The following is a 24825-nucleotide window of genomic DNA, read 5'->3' as shown; positions in this document are numbered from 1 at the left end:
CAGAATACTACTGTGAAGCTACACATCACTGTGTCTTGTAATTCTAATTTATAACAATAAATATGAATGCATAATAGTTCAGAAAGTTAACATTAAAAATTAATATACTTGGACACCCTTAGACAGGAAAGAGAATTATCTGCATTTAACCACAAACGTTTCTCCTTCCAGTCATCAAGTCTACTTAAACTTTTTCTTACACTTGTATTAAATTAGAATTACATTCTACGGCTTTCAGAAATCTACTGTTATTTGTGATTAAGAATGTGGTAAATGAAAACGATTTTTTTTTTGGTAGCTATCTGCTAATACAATTTCAATAATTTCAAAAAGGCACTACAAATAAAAAGTGACCCATACAGTGCCTTTAAGAGTGCGCTTTACATACAGGAAGTTTGCTTCTGTCAGTTTGCATGGTGACATAAAATGCCTTACAAATAGATTATATCAGGTTGAAGAATTAGTTCAGCTAAACTAGTCCAGCCACAGCAACACATTTATGTTGTTTCTGCTTCCAAAGGTTTTTCTTTTGTGGCGTTAACCAGGGTGCTCTATCGCAGCTGTGTAACACTGCTGCACTAACTCCAATTACCTCATTAAAACCTCTGTGTTTTCGGTGGTTTGGTTACATGCTACTTTGACCACTTTTTTATATGCTACACGACTGTCGAAGTAGTGACAGTATGGAAGAGACAGATCCCTAGTAAATATATTTTATTAATGATGACTGAGCAGGTTCCTCAGATGTTGGAGATCTTGGTATCCTATAATTCCATAAAGCACCTGTATATAAGCATGTTTACATCAAAACACTATTCTTAACACCACCAAATCCACAAAAATTATCCTGCAGATTAGACTCTAAAGGACAAAAATCAACAAAGCCCAAAACAGTGAACGGCACAACAACAAACACACAATGAACTTAATATCCTCTTTTCTCGAGACTATTAATTTTCAGATGTATTAACACAAGCATAAAGAACTAATTCACAGCCTTAAGCATTTGTTTCAAGGCTTTAAAACAAACAAAAAAGGATGATTTTTTAAATGCAAGAAGAACCTCTTGCCTAACTATTTGCACTATCACGTTTGTTGTGACCTAACTTCTTTTTACAGCCTGTCTCAAGATTTCTTAATGAAAAATCATTTTTTCATCCAATTAAAATCCCATAGTAAATTTATGAAATGAATGTAACAAGGCGAGATGCCAAGTGCATTCAATTTTTAACCCTGCTCATTCTTCAATATATCATGGTGGCACAAAGGAAAATACTTTCAAAGGTCAGACTAATGAAGAGTGTCACACCCAGACTTCAAGTATAGATTTCAATCTGTAATTAACAGATAAAAGAAAAAAAAAGAAATAGAAAAACAGAAAGAAAGAATACAGTAGTTTGCAGTTGCAAATTTCAAAGATGGGTACAAAAAGCCACCTAGTGCCACACAGTCATATTTAGCTATTTGCTGAGTTTTTTTTTTTTCTTTTTCTGTCAGCCTAGGTTATATTGTGCTCAATCATTCAGATTTTTCTGTATCTACAGGTTCCTGAGATTATAACAGAACATCAATGCTGAAGTCTTATTTAGTTACATTTCAACATGAGCTTCTGTGCACTTTTTAATATTTACTGTGTACTCTATAGTATTACAGGTGATGTCTTCAACACATTACAAATCATTTAATCCAAAATTTTGTAAAACTGTTTTTCTATAGTGCACTTCTATCAATGCACACTTGCGCATTTGATTTAATCAAAGTGCTATTTATAAAGTACCACATACACCAGTTCCAAAAGAGTGCAAAGATATTCTTTAAAAGTTATTTACCAAAAAATGTTACTTTTGCCTTCTTCAACTGGCTTCTCTAAAGGTTCCAAAGAGAAAATTCCATTAGGATCATCATTTGCTTCAATAATAACTGTTGCCATTCCAGCCTTAAAGATAACTGTATCTCCTAAAAAAGAGGACAATTATGTTTATTAAAATTGGAATCAGAAATGTAGGTAACTCTAAATCCAATTATGTTTTCTACTCACTACAATTGATTTTATGCAAAGAAAAGGACAATTATAAAAGTCAGTGAAAAACAGTATTTGAGGTATTCAGCAGCAGGCAAATCAGAGTAAAAGTATTTAAGCAGTGTACCATCCAGAGAGCAAGACATAAGATTTTCAGGAAAAATGACATGAACTGAGAAGATGTGATTCTTACTACACAGTATCCTTGCATGTAGTTGTTATGTGAGGTAACATTTTCTGTTTGATCATCTGGACAAGTCAAAAGAATAAGATATTCAGAGGTACAGAATAAAAGAGTAAGGTATTCAGAGACCCCAGACCTTCTTTAGACCTAGAAGAAAAGTATTGCATTTAAACTAAATACAAGCTATGAGCAATGTCTAAGAGTTTATTCACACCCATATCAAAGAATATCTAAAAGGAAGAAACATAAGATTCTTATGAAGTAGATGGGAAGCTAGCAGGATTTCAGTGTGCATATTAGTACAGGTAAATATTAAGGGATGTTAATTCTAACTCCATTCCATTGTCCATAGATGAACATAATGTTTCCACACCCACCCCATTTTTCATCTTCTTTGAAAGTGTCCAACTAAATTTTGTTCCACGTTAAACAATGTGCTTATTCCTCTAACTTCATATACCTCTATTTGTATTTTCTCTCAGGAACAACAGTTCCAAAAAAATTTTCAGAACAGCCAAGGCCACTATATGTAACCAATCATAGAAAGAAAACCAACTTTTGCTTTCAGGAATACGTATAGAAATATTCTGTATTCTTAGTGATTCTAGAATGACTGTAAAACAATATGATGCTCATTTTAGAAGAAAAGGGAGACTATGGATACCCATTCCCCATGTGCTAGGAGAAAAGCCATGATATGTTCCCAATGGGGTAGTATTGGGAGCTACCAGTAGATCCTGAAGAAAGTTATTAAAGTAGAAAGAGACAACAAAAGAGAAAACTTATGAAGGAAGAAGAATGGTTTTGTCTAATCCTTTCCCTAGTCTGATATTTTATAAGAGACCTGGGTACTACAGTGAATACCATCTGACCTTGGGAAATAGCTTAGCTGCCTTATACTCAAATTACTGCTTTCCCTGTCAACCTCTGGCTGCCTGCTACCAATGTTCAGGGAAGGATTCAACTCAAGATCAGTGCTGCCTTGTGAGCAACTCACAGGCCAGCCACAGGGTGTCCACTGTAGCATGACCTCAATCACTTTAGTCTTATCAACTGCTAAAGACTAAGACCATCAGAGACTGTAATGAGAACTAAGATGCTTAGCGTGCTTACAGATGAAGAAATCTAATTTTAGGTTTCCTAATCTTGAATTGAATCCCTGGTAGGTATTTTACTTTGAGAACGTGTCACACAATCCGAAGGTATAGTCTGATGGTTAATTGGCCTCATCTTTCTTTGCTTTATTAAATTACAGTGCCTCAAGTTTTGATGGCTGATTCAATACAGCTTTACTTTGCATTGCAAAGATTTGCAGCAGATTCAGAGCCTGTTATTACCTCTCAGCTAGAGAACAGTAAAAAATGAAGGGCAGTAAATTAAAATTTGCTAACACAATTGCAAATGACTCTCCCACAACACCATGAGTTTTGTTGGAGCTAGGTGTGGGGAGGGTCTTTATTAAACACTTAGGGCTCTGGAAAAATTATGAATTTCTTATACTTCACTTTTATTTTCTCATGTATATTACATAACAGTGATAATTTATTCCAAAAGATATGTGTTTCAAAAACGTGAGGAATGGGCTGAATAATTTTGGTCATTCCTTGTTAAGTGTAAACTTTGAAAAATAAATAAATAAATAAAAATACAATGTTATTTCTAAGGTAATAAATCCTTTCTTTAGAGGTGGTCCCCTGGGTAAATTGTGACATATATTTTTCTGCAAATTAAGCCTTTTAAAACTATAGTCTCAGAGTGAAAAAAATGTATGCATACTTTTCACTACCACAAAAATAAAATAGAGCAATTACATACCCTTCCTCCGAAATATGGCAGTTCTGTTTGGTTTTACAAAAATCATGTAGTTTCGTAATACACTCTGGAGCATGAAAAAAGTAACTAAAAGAATACCTCTTTCCCTGAGACTGTTGGGTACTAAATTTTTTTTTCTTTGTGTTTTTGTATTTAAGTCCATCGAATTTGGAGCATTTATATTTGAAAAGGGACTTTCACTCCAGTTGTTTTTGCAGGCAAGGTATCAACTGTATCATTTGATTTTTGTTTCCAATAAAATAATTAAGGATGAAAATTCAAACACAGTATGCATTTATTGTATAAAAATCTTGAAGCAAACATTATTTGTATAATTCTTGGCATTTAAATATTGCTTTACGATAAGACCAAGATACTAAGAAATTGCCACAAAAAATAAAAAAAAAATAAAAAGGAAGACTTACCTGTAGAATTGAAAAGGATAATATAAAATGTTTCATCAGTTTCAGGGGTATCATCGTCATTGATATAAACAGATAAATTCTGCTCTCTTTCTCCAACATCAAACAAAATGACACTGTTCTTTCCACTGGGAACAAAGTCTCCCTCTTCAGCTGTTGCATCTCCATTAACAGTAATATACTGGACAACAACAGCGAAATCAGCAGATCCATTCCTCAGGACTGTAAAGTTTGCAACACTTCCTTCTTGAACACTCACTGTCACAGGTTCTGAAAGTACAAAAGCAACGAATCTGCCTGAGTTCAAGCCTGAGTTACTTGCATTTGCTCTATTTTCTTGATTCTCTCTGGTAGGATCTTCCTCTTCAATAAAACAGTAAGATGTATGTGATGAAGGTAACGAAATAATTCAGGTACAAGAGAATATTTTTTACCTTGCCTCCTAACTGATCTTAACATCAACAAAGAGAAAAATGACACACACAAAAAAACGGGAAGGTTCTGAAGGAAACAAATATAAATTAAATACAAAAAAAAAAAGTTTGGGGAACTTTTGCACTTGCTCTTTTGGGATTAGGATTTCTCAATGATCTGGTTTGTGAAAAAAATCCGTTTTAGGTACTGTATGTATTCCACATTTATAAACAATAATATCTAACCTGCAAAATAAATGGGATCATCATTCTTTGTTATTTGTAAAATTGCAGTGGTTACATTGCCCAGCCTGGCTCCACCGGTAGCATTGAATAAACTGATGGTGAATACTTCCTGCTCTTCAGGTACCTGAAAGTATTAAGACATTAATTTCTAGCATACAAAACACTGAAGAATTTAAAATGAAAAGTTAGGGGGATTAATAAACCAGAGATTTCTGAGTGTTGTTTTTATTTGTCAGTCCTTATGTGTTTCAAGAGGGATGACAATTCATACAGTTATACAGAAATTATCATCCATCTACAGTCTTTGTAAATAAGTCCCTTCCTCTTTATGTTGCACAGATGACCCAAAAGTTACCTTCCAGTTTTATGTTTCTGATACACGTAGGTTTTTTTACAGCTTTATTTATTTATCATTAGGTGTAATCTTTCTTATATTACTTCAAATTTATCAGCATGTAGGATTAGGATTGAAATTAGGATTCCAGTTATCAAGGTATGAGTTTCAGTCAAATAAACTTTCCTGTAACTTTACCACAGTACAATTACTCTCAGCTTCTAACTTTTTTGTTTAGAGGTACGCACAGCTTCTGAAATTTCTCTATGATTTGCAGACATTATCTCAGTTCTACCCAAGTATTTTGATATTTCCTACAAGTTATTAGGCTCTTGAGAAACACACATTCCTTTTTTCTCCTTATATTCTAATGTTTTAGTACTTACTCTTTGTCCCATATTCTCACCCCAAAACACTGTAAAAGTGTTTACCTCATCTGGCAGTGAGTAAATGGTGATATTTTTTGAAAACTCCAGATTATCAAATAAAATAGTCCCTTGCTCTGGATAGACGTCGTTGGTACATGCTGGATCAACAACCCAAGACACACTAACATTTCCATAGTTTCCTTGGTTTCTTACAACTCTGTAAACAGCTAAAAAACATAAACATACAGAGTCTGTGTGCATATTCAGAGCAACAGAAATCAAAAAGGAACATCTGAAACATCTGAAACTGAGAAAAAGGAAATAAAATAATAACCAGTTTCACTTCTTATGAAACCAGTAACATGTTGGAGTGCTACAGAAAAGGACACACAAAGATCGATTACTAAAGCAGTTCAAACTGCTTTAATTTCACATGTTAATTCTTGCCTGTAAAAGTAATTGATAACTGAATAGAAATAGATCAATTAAAATCACCCATAGGAAGATTTAACTCTATGTTTCTCTTATATAACACCCCATTCTTCATTCTCCACAAACAGAGCTACTACCTCCACGTTGCACTTTGCACATATATCAGTACTCCATCCCTCCTGTCTAGAAAATTCTCTAGCAATCCTTTTTACTCAGTTAATCCCTCTGTTTTTCCACACCCATACTTCTCCACTTCACTCTCCACTGCTCATCTTGCTTGGCATTGTACCACTCTGTAAAGTCCTGAGTGGAGATTTTAGTAAGAAGTCTCCTAGACTTCTGTTATCCTAGAACAGGGAAAATAAGACTTGCAGAAGCAGACAGCAGATAAAGAAGTAACTCTAATAAAAAGGAATTACCAGTATGGATGACTTCTCCTTTGCTTTCACTTATTGTTACTGTTAGTTCGTAAGGTAGAAACTGAATGATACCATGTGGATCATCATTCTTCAGAATGGTTATATTGACCGTTGTGGCATTCCCCAACTTGCCTGGCATTTCACTGTAGCCACTAAGTACCACAGAATATAGCTCATCCAGCTAGAAGAGGGAAACTCAGTCAGAATAAAAATACATATTCAACATCCACATCAAAAACAAAATGGTCTATAGTCCACAGTCCCCCATCAGGCAGAAAGGGATACAAACTTAAAATGAAATCACACACATTCTACATGCAATAGATGTCTGTATAATGCCATCAAATAAAGGAAATTGTTAGAACTTTCTACCTCTAAAAGCATCGGTTTCTCCAAAAGTCTATTATTATTACAAGCAAGGACTTATTTTGTGTACTTAATTTAGAATCGCATAATTTCACAAGTAATGTTTGTAACACACTCTGAAATGTAAATTTTCTTTCCTCCAAGACTTCTTAAGATTCCTGGCTTTGTAACAGGTAAAGCAAAGCTTTTTAAACCATGGACAGCATGCTAATTTAGAAAGAATTGATCAACTGGCTTTATTAATCTAATGGAACATGGTACTTTCAAAAAAGTATCAGAGAACATTAAAAAAAAATTATTGCATTTATCTATCTAGAAAACAGCATTACACTGGGGAGAACTCAGTGAAACTGGCTGGTGGTTAGCAGTAAAGACACTCGCATGAACTGGTTCTTCACATACAACTCAATTAAACAATGGTGTTCAGTACTATGGAATGTCATGGATGCTAAAATCTTACCTGCGTTCAAAGCGTAACTGCTTCAATTAACAGAAAGAAAATCTGAAGGCACCCAAAGATACCATCCATTACTCCAGACATCCTTGGACTGCCCACCATTGGAGGCTGGGATGGCATTCTGGAGAAAAGTGATTATATATGTCCTGCTCATTTATGTGGCTTTTGGCCACTCTTGGAGATAGAAGAGTATAAAAGGACCTCCTTATTTTTTAGTCCTGACACTACAATTTGTATGTTTTTGCCTGAGCATTTCAGCAGGATGACTTACCTAGTCTAATAATACTGCTGTAAGCGGGGAAATACTTTTATCTCAGCCTGCTGACGAACTAGTAAAAACTGGGAATGGAACTATTAAATAACCCAGTATTTTATTGCCTAAGTTTTACTAGCTTAACTTATGTTCCTGGCTTCTGTAGTGGAGTTCAGACTTCTTATGTCTCTTTTCTTTGGAGTATGTAGGGAAAAGAAACCTGAATTTCTACAGCAGCCTATGCAATTGAAGTTGGAGTTGCTGTGATCCCCTGATTTCCTTATCATATGGTCCTCCATCTCTCCTTCAATCCATGACTGATGACCAGCTGGCCCTACAAAAAGATTATTAACCTTCCTAAAACCTTTATGTTTTGTAAAGCTGGCTTTCTGACACCTTACTCCTAGATCAGCTCATTAGCAAGATCAGACAAACACAACTAACTGCTTATGCAAAATACAGCATAGGAATATGCATGTAAAGGCAGCAAAAAATGCTGAATCACAGCAGCTAAAATTTATGTTAACATAAATGTGGTAAAATCAAACCCTTGCAAACTTCCTGATGGAATCCAGGATGTCTGATGCACAGGAAAGGGAACAAGCTACAGAAAGCAAAGCAGAAAGCAAAGAGAAAAGCAACAGACACATGCCTCAAATTCTGCAGATTTCTGGGATTACAAAACAATAGAGATATCAGAGAAATGAATATTCAGGCAAGACTGACAAGACCTGATTTGTATTGATATAAAATGCTTTCATATGGTGCTTGACTATCTTATAGGCCTTTCAGTCACTCTTCCTCTATCTATTTCTCACACTTAAGAAAAAGAAAGCCTTCAAATGTTACAGAAAAATTGCTGGTATTTACAGGTGAAACCATCTATATTTTAATAAGTGACAAACAAATATGTATGTGAATGCAATTTAAAGAGAGAAAAATATTAATTTTTACCTCTGGAATCCCATCCATCCTTGTCAGTAGAGTAATTATGATCTCTCTTTCACCCGGCTTAAACTCCAGAATTCCTGTGCTTCCATAAAACTCATTATTATCTCTTGGTTCTACAGTGTAGCGCAGAAACTGTCTGATGAGGCTTCCTCTAGTGCGAACAATCTGCAGCTCAACAGACTCCCCTTCCTGCAAAAAAATAAAATTCATCTTTTTCTAGCACTCTGTTAGAACTAAGTTGTCTGTAATGTTTAAGTGACGCTACTCGGATAGCTACCTTGATGCTGTAGGGACCTCTGGAAGAGGAAGAAAATTCGAACACTCCTCCAGGATCATCATTTTCCAAAATTGTAATTTCACAAGTAGTAAACCCGTATTTCAGTATCTGATTTTCCACACTGACCCTGAGAAAGGAAGGTAAGAGTTTTTTTTCAAGTTGCAATTCTGTTTAGCGATTCCATACAGAGGAGATCAGGATATTGACAAACTTTATGAATAAATTATGAAGGACAACAGTTACCTACAAGGATTAAAATAAGTTAAGAATGATACAACATCAGAATGTTTTATCCATTTGTAAAAAAAAAAAAAAAAAAAAAAGAAGAAGAAAAATAAATAATTGCCTCTGAAGTAACTTTTTTTTTTTCATTTTTTTTTTTCTGATTACCTTTTTATAGCTAGTAAATCTGTTGTTTGTTTGTCTGTTTTTGATAACACATGCACACAACACACAGGAAAAGAAACAGAATAGTGCCAGGAAAAAAAAAAAAAAGTTAGTTAAATTCAGAACTACTTTGTATTTGGATCAAGGTATAAAGGAAATTCCAAAATCACCTATGCTGAGCTTACACTGAAAAGCATAAATTCCCATTATTGCTTTGTTTGTCAAAGTTTACTACTGACATAAAGAGGCAGAAATTTGGCCCTCGATACCATGGATTTCATCCTGAGCTCTGTGTTAGCCTGCCTTCTGTAGATGTGGAGACTACCTGTAGGATCCCCATCTGACTCTACAAAATGTTGGACCCGCTCTCAGTAGCTCAGACTCATTCCCCCTTCTCATTACTCCTTTAAAGCACATGGCGAATGGTGCAAGAATGAAGTACATTGACCAAATACGCATACTTCAGATTCCTCTCAGTAAAGGATTTCTCTCTCTGGGCTTCTCCTACACCATCTTGATCGTACTCTGTGACATGAATGGGCAATATCTGATAACAGTAATGAACCTTGCATATTACTTGCTTGCCTTTCCTTAGAAGCAGTAATTTTCATCATTTTAAATTTCTTATATTAAAAATTCCAGAGAAGCACTATTGCAGGATGCATCAAGAATACACCTTCAGATTGATGGTCTGCATATGATTTATTACCTGTAGTTTTAGGTACTTAGATTCCTTTGCATCTTTCATGTTTCCTGTCAGTACTGTATTTTTCAATGAAATCATGGTCCTGCATATTGTACATATTTTTGTGCTTTCACTGTACTACAACCTAGACTTTATCAAACACTATTTCATGAAGAAATGTGATCTATTATATCCAGTTTTTGAAATCAAGCCCAGAACTGTGTCCAGAAGCACATTATAAGTAACTGGAACCTACAAACACAAAAACTACTTAGCATTGTTTGTTGTAGCATAGTCTACAGGACAGGGTACAGGATGCAAAATAGGTAATACCTATTTAATAGAGTAACGTGCTCATGTTTGTTACATGTTTAAAAAAAAAAAAATCAGTAGAAAAAATAACCTGTGTTATATAAATTATATGCATGTTAGTCTAAATCAAGATAACTTTCCTTTTCTTTGACTAGAGAAAATTACTCTGTAACTCTAATCAGTTCAGCCATGTAGTTGGGGCAAAGTGTATTTGTAGCAGTTTAAAACAATTAATTCATTATTCCATGAAACACTGAAATATCAAACACTGAGCCATGCATTCATAACTTTCATCATTCACAGATCCTACATAAAGAAATGCCTTCAAGCAAGAACCCCATGCCATCAAACGAAACACCAAAGGGGAAGCATGCGTTGTCTGAAGAGACGCAGAGATGTGATTCTTGGGGGGGAAAGAAATGATAAAGACGGATTCTGTCCAAACCAACCACTTCTAAAACAAAGCATTGATTCACTGAGGATAAAAAACAGTTCACCACACTTACCCAAAGAACACGACAAACCTTTCTGTCTCTACCCTGTCAACACAGAGGAAAAAAAATAAAAAAAAATAAAAAAAAAAGAGGATGGGGAAAGTAATGAAAGTGCCACTTACTAAAATTTCAATACTACCCATCTTATAAAAGAACAAAAAGCAAAACAATAAAAAACTAACACAAGGGAAAAGAAATAAATAAAAAGAAGGCTTTCTTTTTACTTTCCAAAAGTTTGTAATGTTCATTTCATGGGAACCCTCCTTGCTTGAAATTTTCCTGTTGACAAAGGCCAGCAAGTAGGCAATTCCCACTTAGGAAGAATGACCCCGTGACCAATTCCGCATGTCAAGAGCCACTCAAGGTGTTCCCTACCAAGCCCTCCTCAAAGAGCTTGATTACTGACTGCGTGATCACAACTGCAGCAGCAGTCCACGATTATAACCCTTTATTAGGAAAATACATCTACGTGCCTCTGTGATATGGTGTTTCATCAGTCTGACAAAATAATGATAAAAACAGATAAGCACAGAAAGAGTACTGATGGGTACACAAGGAAAAGTAATTAGGCACAAAATCACAGCAAACCTCATTTATAACAATTTTTTAGTTAATCAGATTACCAAAGTAGTATATATACATGTATAACATAAATACAAATATAAGAAAGAGAAGCAGAAGGAGAAAAAGGGGAAAAAGAGGAGACAAAGGGAATAAAGGGGAAAAAAAAAAAAAAGGAAAAAGGGGAAAGGAAAAGGTATTTGCTAATCAAAAGATTAAAAAATTGACTCAAGTTTCAACCAAGCATTTATAACAAAACTGCCACATGAAGTCAGTCAAAAGGGCAGCATTATTCTGCAATAGTAATCATGTATTTTGGCTGTCTTAATCAAAAATACATTAAATACAAAAACTGTATCGTCTATCAAAGTACCAAAACCAGATTAAAACAGTGTTTGTAAGGTGATAATTGGACTCCACTAATCTCAAAAATAACTTAGATTTGAAATTCAATACAGATAAGAGTTCACTCCAAATTCTGAAAGTAAATACATTCACAGATGTTCTTTCGAATAGGAAATTTGAATTAATTGAAATTTGTTACTGATATTCACTGAAGCTAGGTATATATTGAGACATTCTCCCTTCCCTCAGAAACATACAAAGGCATTTGAAAAACAGCAAAATATTAATACAATGAAAAGATCAAGGAGAAGATTCCAGAGTTGGTAATGCTAAAATTTAATTATATCGCTAAGCTGTTAGCAAAATAATTTACAACAGAAAATAAAAATGAATCACTATGTCAAGTGAGTTTTTGTTATGCATTAAACCTAGACAGCTTTCAGGTCAGGAAGCAACCAGTAAAATTCACTCCATCAACTGGTAAAAAAGAACATTGTTCAGGTGGTTTCTCCATACAAACCCTATCTTGAACACCTGGATCCTTTTATTTATTTATTTGTTTGTTTGTTTATTTATTATCTGGCCTTTTTTTTTTTTTTCTCTGGCTGATATCATGAGTGGTCAGACTGTTATCACTGCCCTGGCACAGTAATCTTAGTTACTACTCCAAAAAGTCATAAAACATCTTATGCAAAAACTTAATAGAAGCAGCTAGGTTTAGATTTCCAACTCCAAGATGCTGTTAAGCAAATGATGAATGAATGAAGCTGTGGCTGCCCCATCCCTGGAGGTGTTCAAGACGAGGTTGGATGAGGCTGTGGCCAACCTGATCTAGTAGGTGCCATCCCTGCCCATGGCAGAGGGGTTGGAACTGGATGATCTTTAAGGTCCCTTCCTACCTCAGCCATTCTGTGATTCTAAGAATGATGCACTCAGTAGTATTCTTTATATCTATACTCTAAGGCATATACATGTAATTTTTCATAACATAGAATGCATATCCCTAACAAGAAATTTTAAAAAAATAGTATTGAAAAAAAAAAAAAAAAAAAAGAAGAATTAAGAGAACAAAGATAAATTAGGAAGGTACATTTTAAATTTAAATCCAAAATGTTTGTTGTAAAGTATTCTCACAGATTTACTTTTTTCTAGGAATAAGAAAAAAAAATAAAAAAATCCCAATTCTATTGTTTTGAACAATTACATTGTAATGCAATTACCATACTCACATCCTGCAAACTTTTATCCTTTTAATCCAAATGCTTGCTTTGTGGTTCAGTGTACTCTTCATGTGCTAAACATAAGTCCATACAGGGCTAAGCCAGGCAAGGTAAAGCGTTCAGCAAATAGCTGCATAATACTTCCAGCAGCCAGCTCAGATTGACTCGGAGCAGCTACGGGGCTGGACACAGGGTCTGTGCCACCAGAGAGCTGCCAGGACACCAGCCCCATCCCCTGTCACATGCACTTCCAACCTCGAAGAACAGAGGGGCGTTCATATACCACCCTTACACCATGGAGGAGATGCTCCCAGACTGCCTCACACTACACAGGTCCAGCTCAGTCCTGTTTCACTCCTCGTGGTATGTGAAACCAGCTCTTTAGGTGTTCCTCTGACAGCAGTATGGAAACAGGACAAAGAGGGCTATTCAGAAGCAGCAATAAAAGTTAAAACAGCTGCTTTGACATGGTGGCTTAACCATGGCCAGCAGCTCCAGCTAGTGAAAAGAACTTTTGACCAGGAATAAGGAGATACCAATCACTGGGAAAGCCACTTCCCTGTTTTTATCCTCAGCTTATTTTTTTCTGTAAAATGGCTATGTATGGACATGAAGTTTTCATATGGTCACAGACAGTAAACCCTGGCAATGCTTATGATGCTGACATAAGAAATACAACCTCAAAGTGTGTAAAGCATTTCTAGACTAATGTGAAATGCACTGATCATTAGGGAAATTCTTTCAGTAAAAAAAATCATAATTATTATGTAGCAAGAACTACAGATGAATTAGGACAACTAACAGGAGCTTCAAAATGTTTCTTACACTTTTTAAAACACGCAGTACAAGAAAATAGCAGAAATTAGGCTTTTGACTATGTTTAAGGTACCATGAGAATTTCAATGTTATTAAGAACTAAATAGAACCACAAAATAATTAAATAAATAAAGGAAAAATAGCTTTGAAGATAATAACTTTTGAAAAAATCTGGAATTTCTGCAGAACCTGAGTGTTCTGAAAGACACATGAGAAACTTAATTTCCACTGTGAATCTACATGGCTGTCATTATTAAACCACACTTCCCTAAAAGACTTTCTTTTCTGTCAGGGTATCTCAAAAAGGGGGAATTGAAATTGCTTGTGGAACATTACTCAATTTGCTTGCATTCTGTGTTCACCCCCTCTTCAATTTTTTCAGGATTATCTACTGATTTAATTAGTGGCAGGCTCTAGCTCTAAAGAACTGCATTAAAGTAGGATTTGCCACATTAGACATTCCATAGTGCTTCTCATCAGAGCAAACACCTTCTCTCCAGGTTTAATCCATCATTTATTTGATTTTTGAGGCTATTTTAATTTTTCTGAGTCATAGCAGGAGAGATATGTTGTTGTTATTTTGAGAAGTAATGAAAACAAGCAGTAGGTGTCCAGCACACTCATTTCAACATGCTGCTGTTTTCAAATAACTTTTTCCCCGTTAAAACACAGTCTGATCAAACCCTTGAAGCATCCCTGGAGGTTTTCAAGGCCAGGTTGGACAAGGCTGTGGGCCAGCCTGATCTAATGGGTGGCATCCCTGTCCATGGCAGTGGGGTTGGAAACTGATGATCTTTAAGGTCCCTTCCAACCCAAGCTATTCTGTGATTCTATGAAAATTTACATAAGTAAGATAGATATGGTTTTGAAACAGACACTAACCAAAGGAAATTACCTAGTAAGGAGAAAATTCTAGCTCCAGTAAGCATTATGGCAGTGAGTAACCCACGACACATAAACCCTTAAGCCCTGACCATCGACACTACGTAGTGCTTTAAAAGGCCCTCCTATGCTTTTCTAACTTTTTGACATGTAGCAACCTCTTAAACCCAAAAATGTTTAAAAACTGCCAGATATCTCACAGTGAAATAGTCAAGTCTGTATTTTACATTTGTAATTTTCAAAAAATTACTTCTTAACTCATAGGTCTCATCATTTTCTACATAAACTGATGACAGAATTTCAGCCTATGGAAATCTGTATCCCATCACTGAAATCACTAGAACTATAAAAATCTCCAAGTATTGTTGCTTCAGTTTATTATATATAGTAAATGAGGTTTATGTCATAACGTATGCATATGGATCTGTTCCGGCATCCTAACTTCCATGAGTCAAGACTCAAGAAATGTTGGAGCATAAGGACTGTCTAAACAGTCGTCTGTTTGTTGATTATCACTTCCACAAAATAAAAGTGATTTATCCCCAGATCCCAAAGTCTCCGAGTTCTCAGTCTCACCACTACTCACTCATGAGCACAAACACAGGCCACGTCCCCAGCCCACATACCCTGCAGGTTCTGGCCCTCTGGTTGTGCCAGGTGCCAAATTGATAGCTGTCTGCACCTTAACTGAGGGGCTGATAACTCCAGTGAGAGATTATGTTGTGTAGAAGGAAAAAACAGCAATCAGATTTAAAAAAAACTGATTTCTGTTTGTGCTTACCAGGTAAAATGAACAGCCCTAGTATGCATATATGCTCTCACAAAGCACACACACAATTTCCATGGCCTGTTCCACCTACATTCATCAAGAAGACCAAGGTCTTTCCTTTCTCACATAGATTTCACTACAGACATCTGGTTTTATTTATGCTTGGTCTCAATTCAGGCCTATTCAGATAGGGCAGGCATTCAACCTGAAGCTGCTCCTAAAAAAAGAAAATATAAAGAAGCTTCAGCAGATACAAGACTCCCTTGCTCCTTTATTACTCATCATTACTCATCTGTGTTCTTTGGAATCATATTTTTCATGTTATACATTTTCCTCCAGTTTGTGGACAAAATTCAGAGCTAGTTTTAATATGTATGGTCTAAGTATAGAGACCATAAAGCAAGAAAGGATAATATTGCTTTTAATGGCTTGGAAAAAATATAGTTATGGATGCATTTAAAGCTTATTTAAAATTGAACTGCCTTGACAATACCACTAAGCCGTAAATAATACATCCTTGTTAGAACTAATTATTTTGATTATTTTACCCATGCTATTAATAATTGCAATAAACTGAATGCTTATGAACATATGTCTATGTCTATAGTTTCATTAAAGTTCTTACATGCTTTCTTTTCCCGCTGACTTATGCTACAATTTATGGAACAGTACAAGCACATCTACAGCACAGTGCATCTTTGTTTTCATGCTCATTCACTACTGCTGTGAGGTGCTGGCTGCCAGCCTTGGAAACTGAAATCTTCTTTTTGTCCACAAAATACCAACCAGGCCAAAAGCAATAGCACGGGCTTACACGTAACCCTGCCAGTATCCTTTAACCCTAATTTGAAGAGTCATGTCTAGTACTGAAAGGATGATCTCTGCAGTCATTTCATTCTTGGCTTCTGCTAATTAGTTGAAGTGAGGGATGCTACCCAGGTCTAGAGAAAAATTCAGATTCTATCTCTTCCTTGTTTACTTCTTTTTCCAGGACAGACCACCTGTTCCTTGGTTCACTCTCTGACTCTGCCAAGTGTGGGAAAGCTGCTTACTGTTGGCACACTTTTCACCATCCACTTCATGATCAACAGAGCCTACGGCTTGCACCACACACAGCAAAAGCAGAACACTGGTTGTATTTGTTCAGCTGCCAGTTCAATCCCTGTTGCAGCCACCATTTTCAAAGTACAGCCTACAGTTGTAACTCAGGATAAATGGCAGAAAACTGTACTTTCACACATGTGAATCAAAAAAGTTACCCTTTCATGCTGCTTACTTCTATCTACTTGTTTACCTCAATACCACTCTGCATTCTTGGCCACCTTACACTCAAAACTTGAACCATCATTTCTAATCCTAGTTTCCCCCTTTGTGCCAGAGACTCTAAAAAAATTCCTTGAGACAAACCAGTTTCTCCCACAGAAAGAAAGCAGAGAACTGCTTGCAGTAGTCTCTGTTTGTTTTTGTTTTGAAAAGGATTGCCTTTTTAATGTAATGAGTAGCCAAGGTAGAATAAAATAACTCGTTCTGAGCTACATGCACTAACCAGCCACCTTTTAATCAAGCAAGCCAATCCCACAAAGGAGTAACATCTTCCCTGTGTGCCATAAAGATGTTCAAAAACCATGTTTTCTGAAATGGGATCTTCTAGTGATCAACAACAGCTTGAGGAGCTTCTTGCCTATTGTTTGCTAATGTGGAATCACTGTGGATATCTGTTGTGGATATCTAAGAGCTAGCCTACGCTTCCTGTACAGAATAAAAATACTTCTTCTGCATAAGGCAAGGACTATGTAAGTAGTAGATGTTCAGTGTGGAAGTTGGTGCTGGCAGACCGCTGTAGTATGCTTTCAGTAAAAGTGGAAAATGTACCTTAGACAAATAGGAGGTAATACAAGAGCACGTGTGGTGGTATTTCAGAATCACAGAATCACAGAATCGTCTAGGTTGGAAGAGACCTCCAAGATCATCTAGTCCAACCTCTGTCCTAACACTAACAAGACCTCCACTAAACCATATCACTAAGGACTACATCTAAACATCTTTTAAAGACCTCCAGGGATGGCGACTCAACCACTTCCCTGGGCAGTGCATTCCAATGCCTAACAACCCTTTCAGTAAAGACGTTCTTCCTAATATCCAACCTAAACCTCCCCTGGCACAACTTTAGCCCATTCCCCCTCATCCTGTCACCAGGCACATGAGAGAATAGACCAACCCCCACCTCTCTACAGCCTCCTTTAAGGTACCTATAGAGAGCGATGAGGTCTCCCCTGAGCCTCCTCTTCTCCAGGCTAAACAACCCCAGCTCCCTCAGCCGCTCCTCATAAGACTTGTTCTCCAGTCCCCTCACCAGCCTCGTTGCCCTTCTCTGGACTCTCTCGAGCACCTCCATGTCCTTCTTGTAGCGAGGGGCCCAAAACTGAACACAGCACTCGAGGTGTGGCCTCACCAGAGCCGAGTACAGGGGGACAATCACTTCCCTAGACCTGCTGGCCACGCTGCTTCTTATACAAGCCAGGATGCTGTTGGCCTTCTTGGCCACCTGAGCACACTGCTGGCTCATATTCAGCTGCCTATCAACCAGTATTCCCAGGTCCTTCTCCGCCAGGCAGCTTTCCAACCACTCATCTCCCAGCGTGTAGCGCTGCTTGGGGTTGTTGCGCCCCAGGTGCAGGACCCGGCACTTGGCCTTGTTGAACTTCATGCAGTTGACCTCAGCCCATCGGTCCAGCCTATCCAGATCCTCCTGCAGAGCCTTCCTTCCCTCAAGCAGATTGACACACACACCTAACTTGGTGTCGTCTGCAAACTTATTGAGGGTGCACTCGATCCCCTCATCCAGGTCATCGATAAAGATATTAAAGAGGACCGGCCCCAGCACTGAGCCCTGGGGGACTCCACTAGTAACCGGCCTCCAACTGGATTTGACTCCATTCACCACAACTCTTTGGGCCCGGCCATCCAGCCAGTTTTTAACCCAACAAAGCGTACACCAGTCCAAGCCATGAGCAGCCAGTTTCTCGAGGAGAATGTTGTGGGAAACGGTGTCAAAAGCCTTACTGAAGTCAAGGTAGACCACATCCACAGCCTTCCCCTCATCCACCAGGCGCGTCACTTGGTCATAGAAGGAGATCAGGTTCGTCAAGCAGGACCTACCTTTCATAAACCCATGCTGACTGGGCCTGATCGCCTGGTTGCCCTGCAAGTGCCGCGTGACGACATTCAAGATAATCTGCTCCATAAGCTTCCCTGGCACCGAGGTCAAACTAACAGGCCTATAGTTCCCCGGGTCTACCCTCCGGCCCTTCTTGTAGATGGGCGTCACATTTGCTAGCCGCCAGTCAACTGGAAACTCCCCTGATAGCCAGGACTGCCAATAAATGATGGAAAGCGGCTTGGCCAGCTCCTCCGCCAGTTCTCTCAGTACCCTCGGGTGGATCCCGTCCGGCCCCATTGACTTGCGTACATCCAAGTGCTGTAGCAGGTCGCCAACCATTTCCTCGTGGATAGTGAGGGCCACATCCTGCTCCCCATCCCCTTCCACCAGCTCAGGGTACTGGGTATCCAGAGAACAACTGATCTTGCCGCTAAAGACTGAGGCAAAGAAGGCATTGAGTACCTCAGCCTTTTCCTCATCTTTTATAACTAAGTTTCCCCCCGTATCCAGTAAAGGATGGAGATTCTCCTTAGTACTCCTTTTTGTGTTGATGTATTTGTAAAAACTTTTTTTGTTATCTTTAACGGCAGTAGCCAGATTGAGCTCCAGATGAGCTTTGGCCTTTCTAATTTTATCCCTAATTTTATCCCTAATCCTTATCTAATTTTTATTATTAATTTTATCTATCCTTATCTAATTTTATCCCTAATTTTATCCCTTATTTCTGTATTTACTTATGTAACTGAGCTGTGGGAAGCAGGACAGACGATATAGCCAAGACACTCTTGTTAGTAACTCAAAGACGGAAAAGACTCCTGATTATAAACTAATTGAAGTTTTCTGAACAGTGTTCACATGCAGATAATAGTATTACCTGAGGGCCCTTACAGCCTGTTATCCTAAAATCCTCAACTAGGTAAGAAGGGAGACCAGAAAACTGTGCTTCAGAAACCCCACTGCATTCTCATTGGCAGAAGACTGCAATAATAGTCACAGTGGGATATTCTGGGGGCTAGGAGCTGACAGAAGTATCTAATTATCAAGGAATATTGAACATGCAGATCAAACAAATAAACTGCTAGTCTAATTCTACAGTGACACCCAAGTTATAAAAGTTTTTCTGACAGAAAAAGTTCTGCATTGCTTTTTAGTTCTCACTTTAGTTTTTCCCATTATCTCACTAAATATTATTTTTCTGGAAAAAAAAGAAAGTGTTAAAACCAAGAGCTATAAAAAAGATCAAAACTGAAAGAACTTTCTAAATAGCATACAGAATTTTCATGAAAATATAAACAATTAAGTCATTAGATAATAAATGCAAAATGGTTTCTTACATTGATCTCCAGTCAAAGAACCCATACACAGTCTGAATCAAGGGCCCAGTATTTCTTCAGACACATATCAACACAATGCAAGCAATACCGTGTAATTAACACTGTGCTAATCTGTTATACATAAATTGAGTACTGCAGCTGATACATATGAATAGAAAATAGGGTCCAATACCTGTCCAAAGTTAATAGCACAGTTTCGTTCATTTCAGGTACATCATCAGCTTTGATGGTGATGTTAATTGTAGTATCACTTTGTCCAGATAAGAAAACCACGGAGCCGTTAAAAGGACTTATATCATCGTGTGTTACTGCCTTTTGATTGGGACCAGAGGGTTTCAAACTCCAGAACACAGTTGCTTGACCATCAGTCCCATCTCGATGCAATGCAATGGAAACCTATGAAACACATTAATTTCTTGTGACTTGCAAAAGTAGATGCAAAACCAATTACTCCCTTGCAAATTACTATTTGAATAAATAATAATAATAAAAAAAAAGTTTGGCCAGTTCTAATTTGAGAATGGGAAATGATCTATCTTATTCAGGATTTGTGTCAGTCCTACTTTACATGACTATGTTTGCAATTGGTGAGAGAGACTAACTGCAGTATCTTTTGCTCTGTGTGAGCATCAAGGGCTAACTGGTTTTAGATACTTACACAGAAAGCAAAGACCAATCTCACTTCTCTGTAAATTAGTAACAGATTATTTCAGAGCATTATTTTTTTTTTTTTTAAAGAAGAGAATATTTAGGAGAAGGCAGAACTTAGAGGAAGGCTGTTCCTCACATTAATTGTCAAATGCTACACTGAATACAGCAAACTCCACCTTCTCCAAATAAGTTTTCCATAGCAAAAGACAATATAAAAAGGCTTACTTACCAGTGTAGCAGGGGAATCTTCTGGTTCAGAAAGAATAATCGGTAGATTGCTAATAAAGCCTATTTCTCCATTTGCAATATCTGGAGTAATCCTCAGAGAAATATTTCGAATTTCACCTAATCTAGGACTCGCAGATGGGACTAGAGGAATTCTATTCACCAGTTCAACTCCTTCCAGCTGTAGGAAAAAGTAAGAGAAAACTGAGAAATAAAAAGCCTCAGTACCAAGTCAGAACAGTTCTGACATTTCAGAGTAATTTTCATATGCAGGAAGTATACATCTCCAGAGCAAATTCTTCCTACTGATAGCACTGCTGTTATAAAAATTTGTAAGTAGACATGTCAAAGAAATTAAGTGGATATTGTTGAGCAGTCAGCAGAATGGTATACCTCCCGGACAAATCATGTTAGTGTATGTAATTAAACACAGATCAAGCCGGAGAGAGAGACTCTGTTCCAGATCAGCTGATTCATTACTAGAGCTATTAACAACAGTCATTGATGAGCAGCATAGGCAATTGTCTAACATCATTTTTTGTGTCTTGCATTGATAAAAATCTAGTGAAATCACTGAAGTCATAATAATTTACAGCCCTTGATCAAACAGCCAAAGAATAATCCACTTTTCTTTCCTCTCCACAAAATTTTAAGGAATTCTCTATCTAAGAACTACCAGAGCTGCATTAAGAATTTAAATTCAGCACAGTATTTCAAAACTGTATTTTACTTGTCACTGCATTTCTGATAGATTACACATACTAAGAGGAAATAGATTTTTTTTATCCTTTTCTTTAAAAGGGAAGCATCACTCACTAAGCCTAGCACCAGTAGTGACATACCAAGGAAAGCAGAACTTGCCTGTTTAATTATTTCCTTCAAATATTATTTATTCCATGTGATTCTGTCTACATGCATCATTACAATAAATGTTTCCATAACAGATTTGCATACATTTCTGTGAACATTTCACTGGGGCATAAACTCCCACTGACATTTTTTCTTGGAATTATCAGGTGTTATCATAGAGTAAAGCTTTATTTCTGGGGGAAAAAATAGTGGCCTTTCTTAAATTCATATAGTAATCATGGTTCACCATTTCAAAAGATGATTTTTAAAGTCTTACAGTTCTTGAAACCAAACTGTATAAATATGTGGGCTGTATCATATTTTGTTCCACAACTGCTTGAGTAACACCCAGAAATATGCATGAACATTTATCTGAAGATAGATGGAAATGTTTTACAAATACTGTATTCAGTAACTGATTCTCAACCATTTCAACTTGTTATCAAGAGTCTGAAGAACAGATGTTTGTTTCTCCTCTTTTCTGAGCTTTCTCCTAGCGTAGGCCCCAATTCTGCAATTAACAGGATGAAAGTGCACCATTGTATGGTTATTAGCTCAGTAAACTTTCTGAAATACTACACAGCCAAAACAATTTGCTCTATTTAAAGTGTATGTTTTGGATCCTGTATGGTACCTTTGGGATAAAGTAATAATCAATAAAGAACAGAGAATCAATAAAGAACAGAATTCTTTCTGCAGTGTTTCCCTTTTAAAGGAAAACTTTTAAAGGAAGACTTCCCTTTTTAAAGGAAACCAGTTCAAGGAGAAAAAAATATGTAGTTATTTGAACAATAACAATTAGTAGTTTATGAGCTTAATTTTCAGAGTTAATCTTCCTAGCTATACCAAAAACTGCATCTCTGATTACAGCATGTTATTTAATTGAAGGTGTCACTAAGGAATATATAAGGAAGGTGTCACTAAGGAATATATCTCACATCAACATTAACATTAACATTATCTCCTGTACCTTTATTCATCCTACAGTTTCATTTGCTTCTCTGCTGATTCCTGAGTCGATTCTTTATTGTGCCTAAGTAGAACTCATTCTAAACATGTTCACTGAGATTATCATTTATTCACGATGCAGAAGGATTATCACAGTGATAAATAGTGGTGTTTTCCTTCTCTGTGAGTTTCTAAATTAATTATTTGAGCTGGAAAGCTCCTCTGATTTAATTTGTTCAAACAAAGAAGATTTTATTTATGGTTCATGGAGAAAGTACAGAAAAAAAAAAAAAACACATTGGAATCTACAGTTTGAAAATCCAGGCAAAGTGCTTGGAATGACTCAACATTCTGAAATATTTATCAAATGTGTGTCTTGACCATAGTCAAAGGAGAAAAAAAAAAAAAAAAAAGGACATTGAATACATGGAATTAGACATTTAAGAATTCTGTAGATCTCTCAAACCTCTTGCAGTCATAAAACATACTAACGTGTTCTAGTATTTCAGAAAGCAATTCCTAATCTAACTGTGAATGCCATAAATAAATAAATAAATAAAATTGCATATTAGATAAACAATATAATTCTGGCATAACTTTTTATTCTTCCTGTAAGAGAATGTAGGGAGAAGGATGTGGAGGTAGGAAATCTTTCAAAGGTCTTAGAAGTGATTACAACATCTTTGGTAGACTATAAGGAAAATACAAAACCTGGCAAATTTGAAATTCATGGATATAACATCAACACCTTCAACAATGATAAAAGTTATCTTTTACAAATTGAGATAGAAAAAAAAAGAAAAAAGTGAAGAAAACTATACAGGGAAAACTAGAAAAAAAAAAAAAGTAAGTTCTACTAACAAATTTATATATAAATGCAATATAATATACATTTGACCCTTTTTAATTTATGATGTAGAATAGTTCAGCTGGAAGAGCAAAGATCACAGTATCACAGAATTGTAGGGGTTGGAAGGGACCTGGACGGGCTGGAGAGCTAGGAAGGAAGAAACCAGATGAGGTTTAACAAGAGCAAGTGTAGAGTCCTGCACTTGGGAAGGAACAACCACAAGTATCAGTACAGGCTGGGGGATAACCTGCTGGAGAAGGACCTGTATCAAGCCCAAGCTACATTTACTTGCATGTCATTTCTGAAATTTTTCCTGCTCCAGTAATTTAATTTTAAGAACCTTATTTTTTTCACAGTCCAAGCAGAAACATGCTTCAAGGGGCAAGCAACAGACAACACTGATCTCATTTTGATAAATTCCATGATTAGTACCTGAATCCTCTTTATTTTTAAAATTTGTGTAATTACTAATGATTAGGAATAGAAAACTTTATAGCATAGTTATGAAAGCTGTCTTTTTAAATAAGAAAATCTTTGCTTCAGAGCTAAGCACTTTTTTTTTTTTTTACAGGAATGGTCATTTAAATTACAGTCAAGGGGAAGGAACAATTATTGAATCATATTCTTCATATTAAATAAGCTAAAAAAAAAAAAAAAAAAAAGCTGAGATACCTGTATGAGGAAATGAGCACCATTTTGAAGAAATGCATCTTTTCTTATTGGTATACTCAAAGTGTGATGTGTTTTTCCTTCTGGAAACAGGAGGATGCTGTTTCTAGACATATTTAGAATGCCATCTTTTGCTCTCTCAGGATCCAGAGCTCCAGCTGGAATATACAGTGCAGTATAAATCAACTGCACATTTCCAACTGTTCCTTTCTCCCTTACAAAACTCAAGGATAAAAAGCGTCCCGTTGGATTACTTTCAATCTTCTGATTTTCCAAAGGATAAAACTTTATTACGCCATAAACATCATCACTGTCCTGAATGTAAAACAAAAGCTGCAAAACAGAAAACAGCATCACTTACTCAATGCTACAGTTAATATACACCACAGTTTTCACGTTTTCATGAAAGTATGTCCTGACTGTCATCATACATTTTTATCGTTAGTGAACTGGCACTCAAGAAAGAAATCAGATTGACATCCCCAAAATATTGTTTGTGCACAAGCAGCACAGCACTGATAGCAGCAACTTTCCTGCTATGCCTCATCTATGTCAGAATGAGCTTTGAATAACTGATTTTTGGTTCAGCAGCAAATTTGAATATATTTCAGACTGAAAAAATCATTTAATTCACCAAATTCATTCCAATCATATGTTCAAAAAGCAAAGTATGGACCTGAGTCACAGAATTGTCAGTAATGCTAATTACCCCTT

The 24825-nt window shown here is 36.6% G+C and overlaps 1 protein-coding gene across 7 annotated transcripts in view; it reads right to left on the bottom strand.

Moving 5' to 3' along the window:
• ADGRV1 (adhesion G protein-coupled receptor V1) overlaps positions 1–24825 on the bottom strand; it is a 295085-nt gene that overhangs the window by 244455 nt on the left and 25805 nt on the right. For 4 of the 7 annotated variants that reach the window (XM_040542002.1, XM_040542004.1, XM_040542005.1 and 1 more), the window contains exons 9-19: positions 24115–24444; positions 20800–20976; positions 20092–20315; positions 10845–10877; positions 8955–9081; positions 8681–8866; positions 6651–6831; positions 5863–6026; positions 5098–5221; positions 4442–4708; positions 1830–1956 (exon numbers count right to left, since the gene is read on the bottom strand). In XM_040542002.1, the coding sequence (XP_040397936.1) occupies positions 1830–1956; positions 4442–4708; positions 5098–5221; positions 5863–6026; positions 6651–6831; positions 8681–8866; positions 8955–9081; positions 10845–10877; positions 20092–20315; positions 20800–20976; positions 24115–24444 (1940 nt within the window). Of the gene's footprint in view, positions 1–1829; positions 1957–4441; positions 4709–5097; positions 5222–5862; positions 6027–6650; positions 6832–8680; positions 8867–8954; positions 9082–10844; positions 10878–12967; positions 13494–15437; positions 15533–20091; positions 20316–20799; positions 20977–24114; positions 24445–24825 lie in introns of those variants that run through there. The other 3 variants (XM_040542003.1, XM_040542008.1, XM_040542007.1) reach the window with 3 other exon arrangements.

Source organism: Cygnus olor, chromosome Z (assembly GCF_009769625.2).
Source record: "Cygnus olor isolate bCygOlo1 chromosome Z, bCygOlo1.pri.v2, whole genome shotgun sequence".
NCBI lineage: Eukaryota > Metazoa > Chordata > Aves > Anseriformes > Anatidae > Cygnus > Cygnus olor.
Note: the sequence above shows the minus strand (reverse complement) of the source record. Positions and strands in the feature narration are given on the sequence as shown.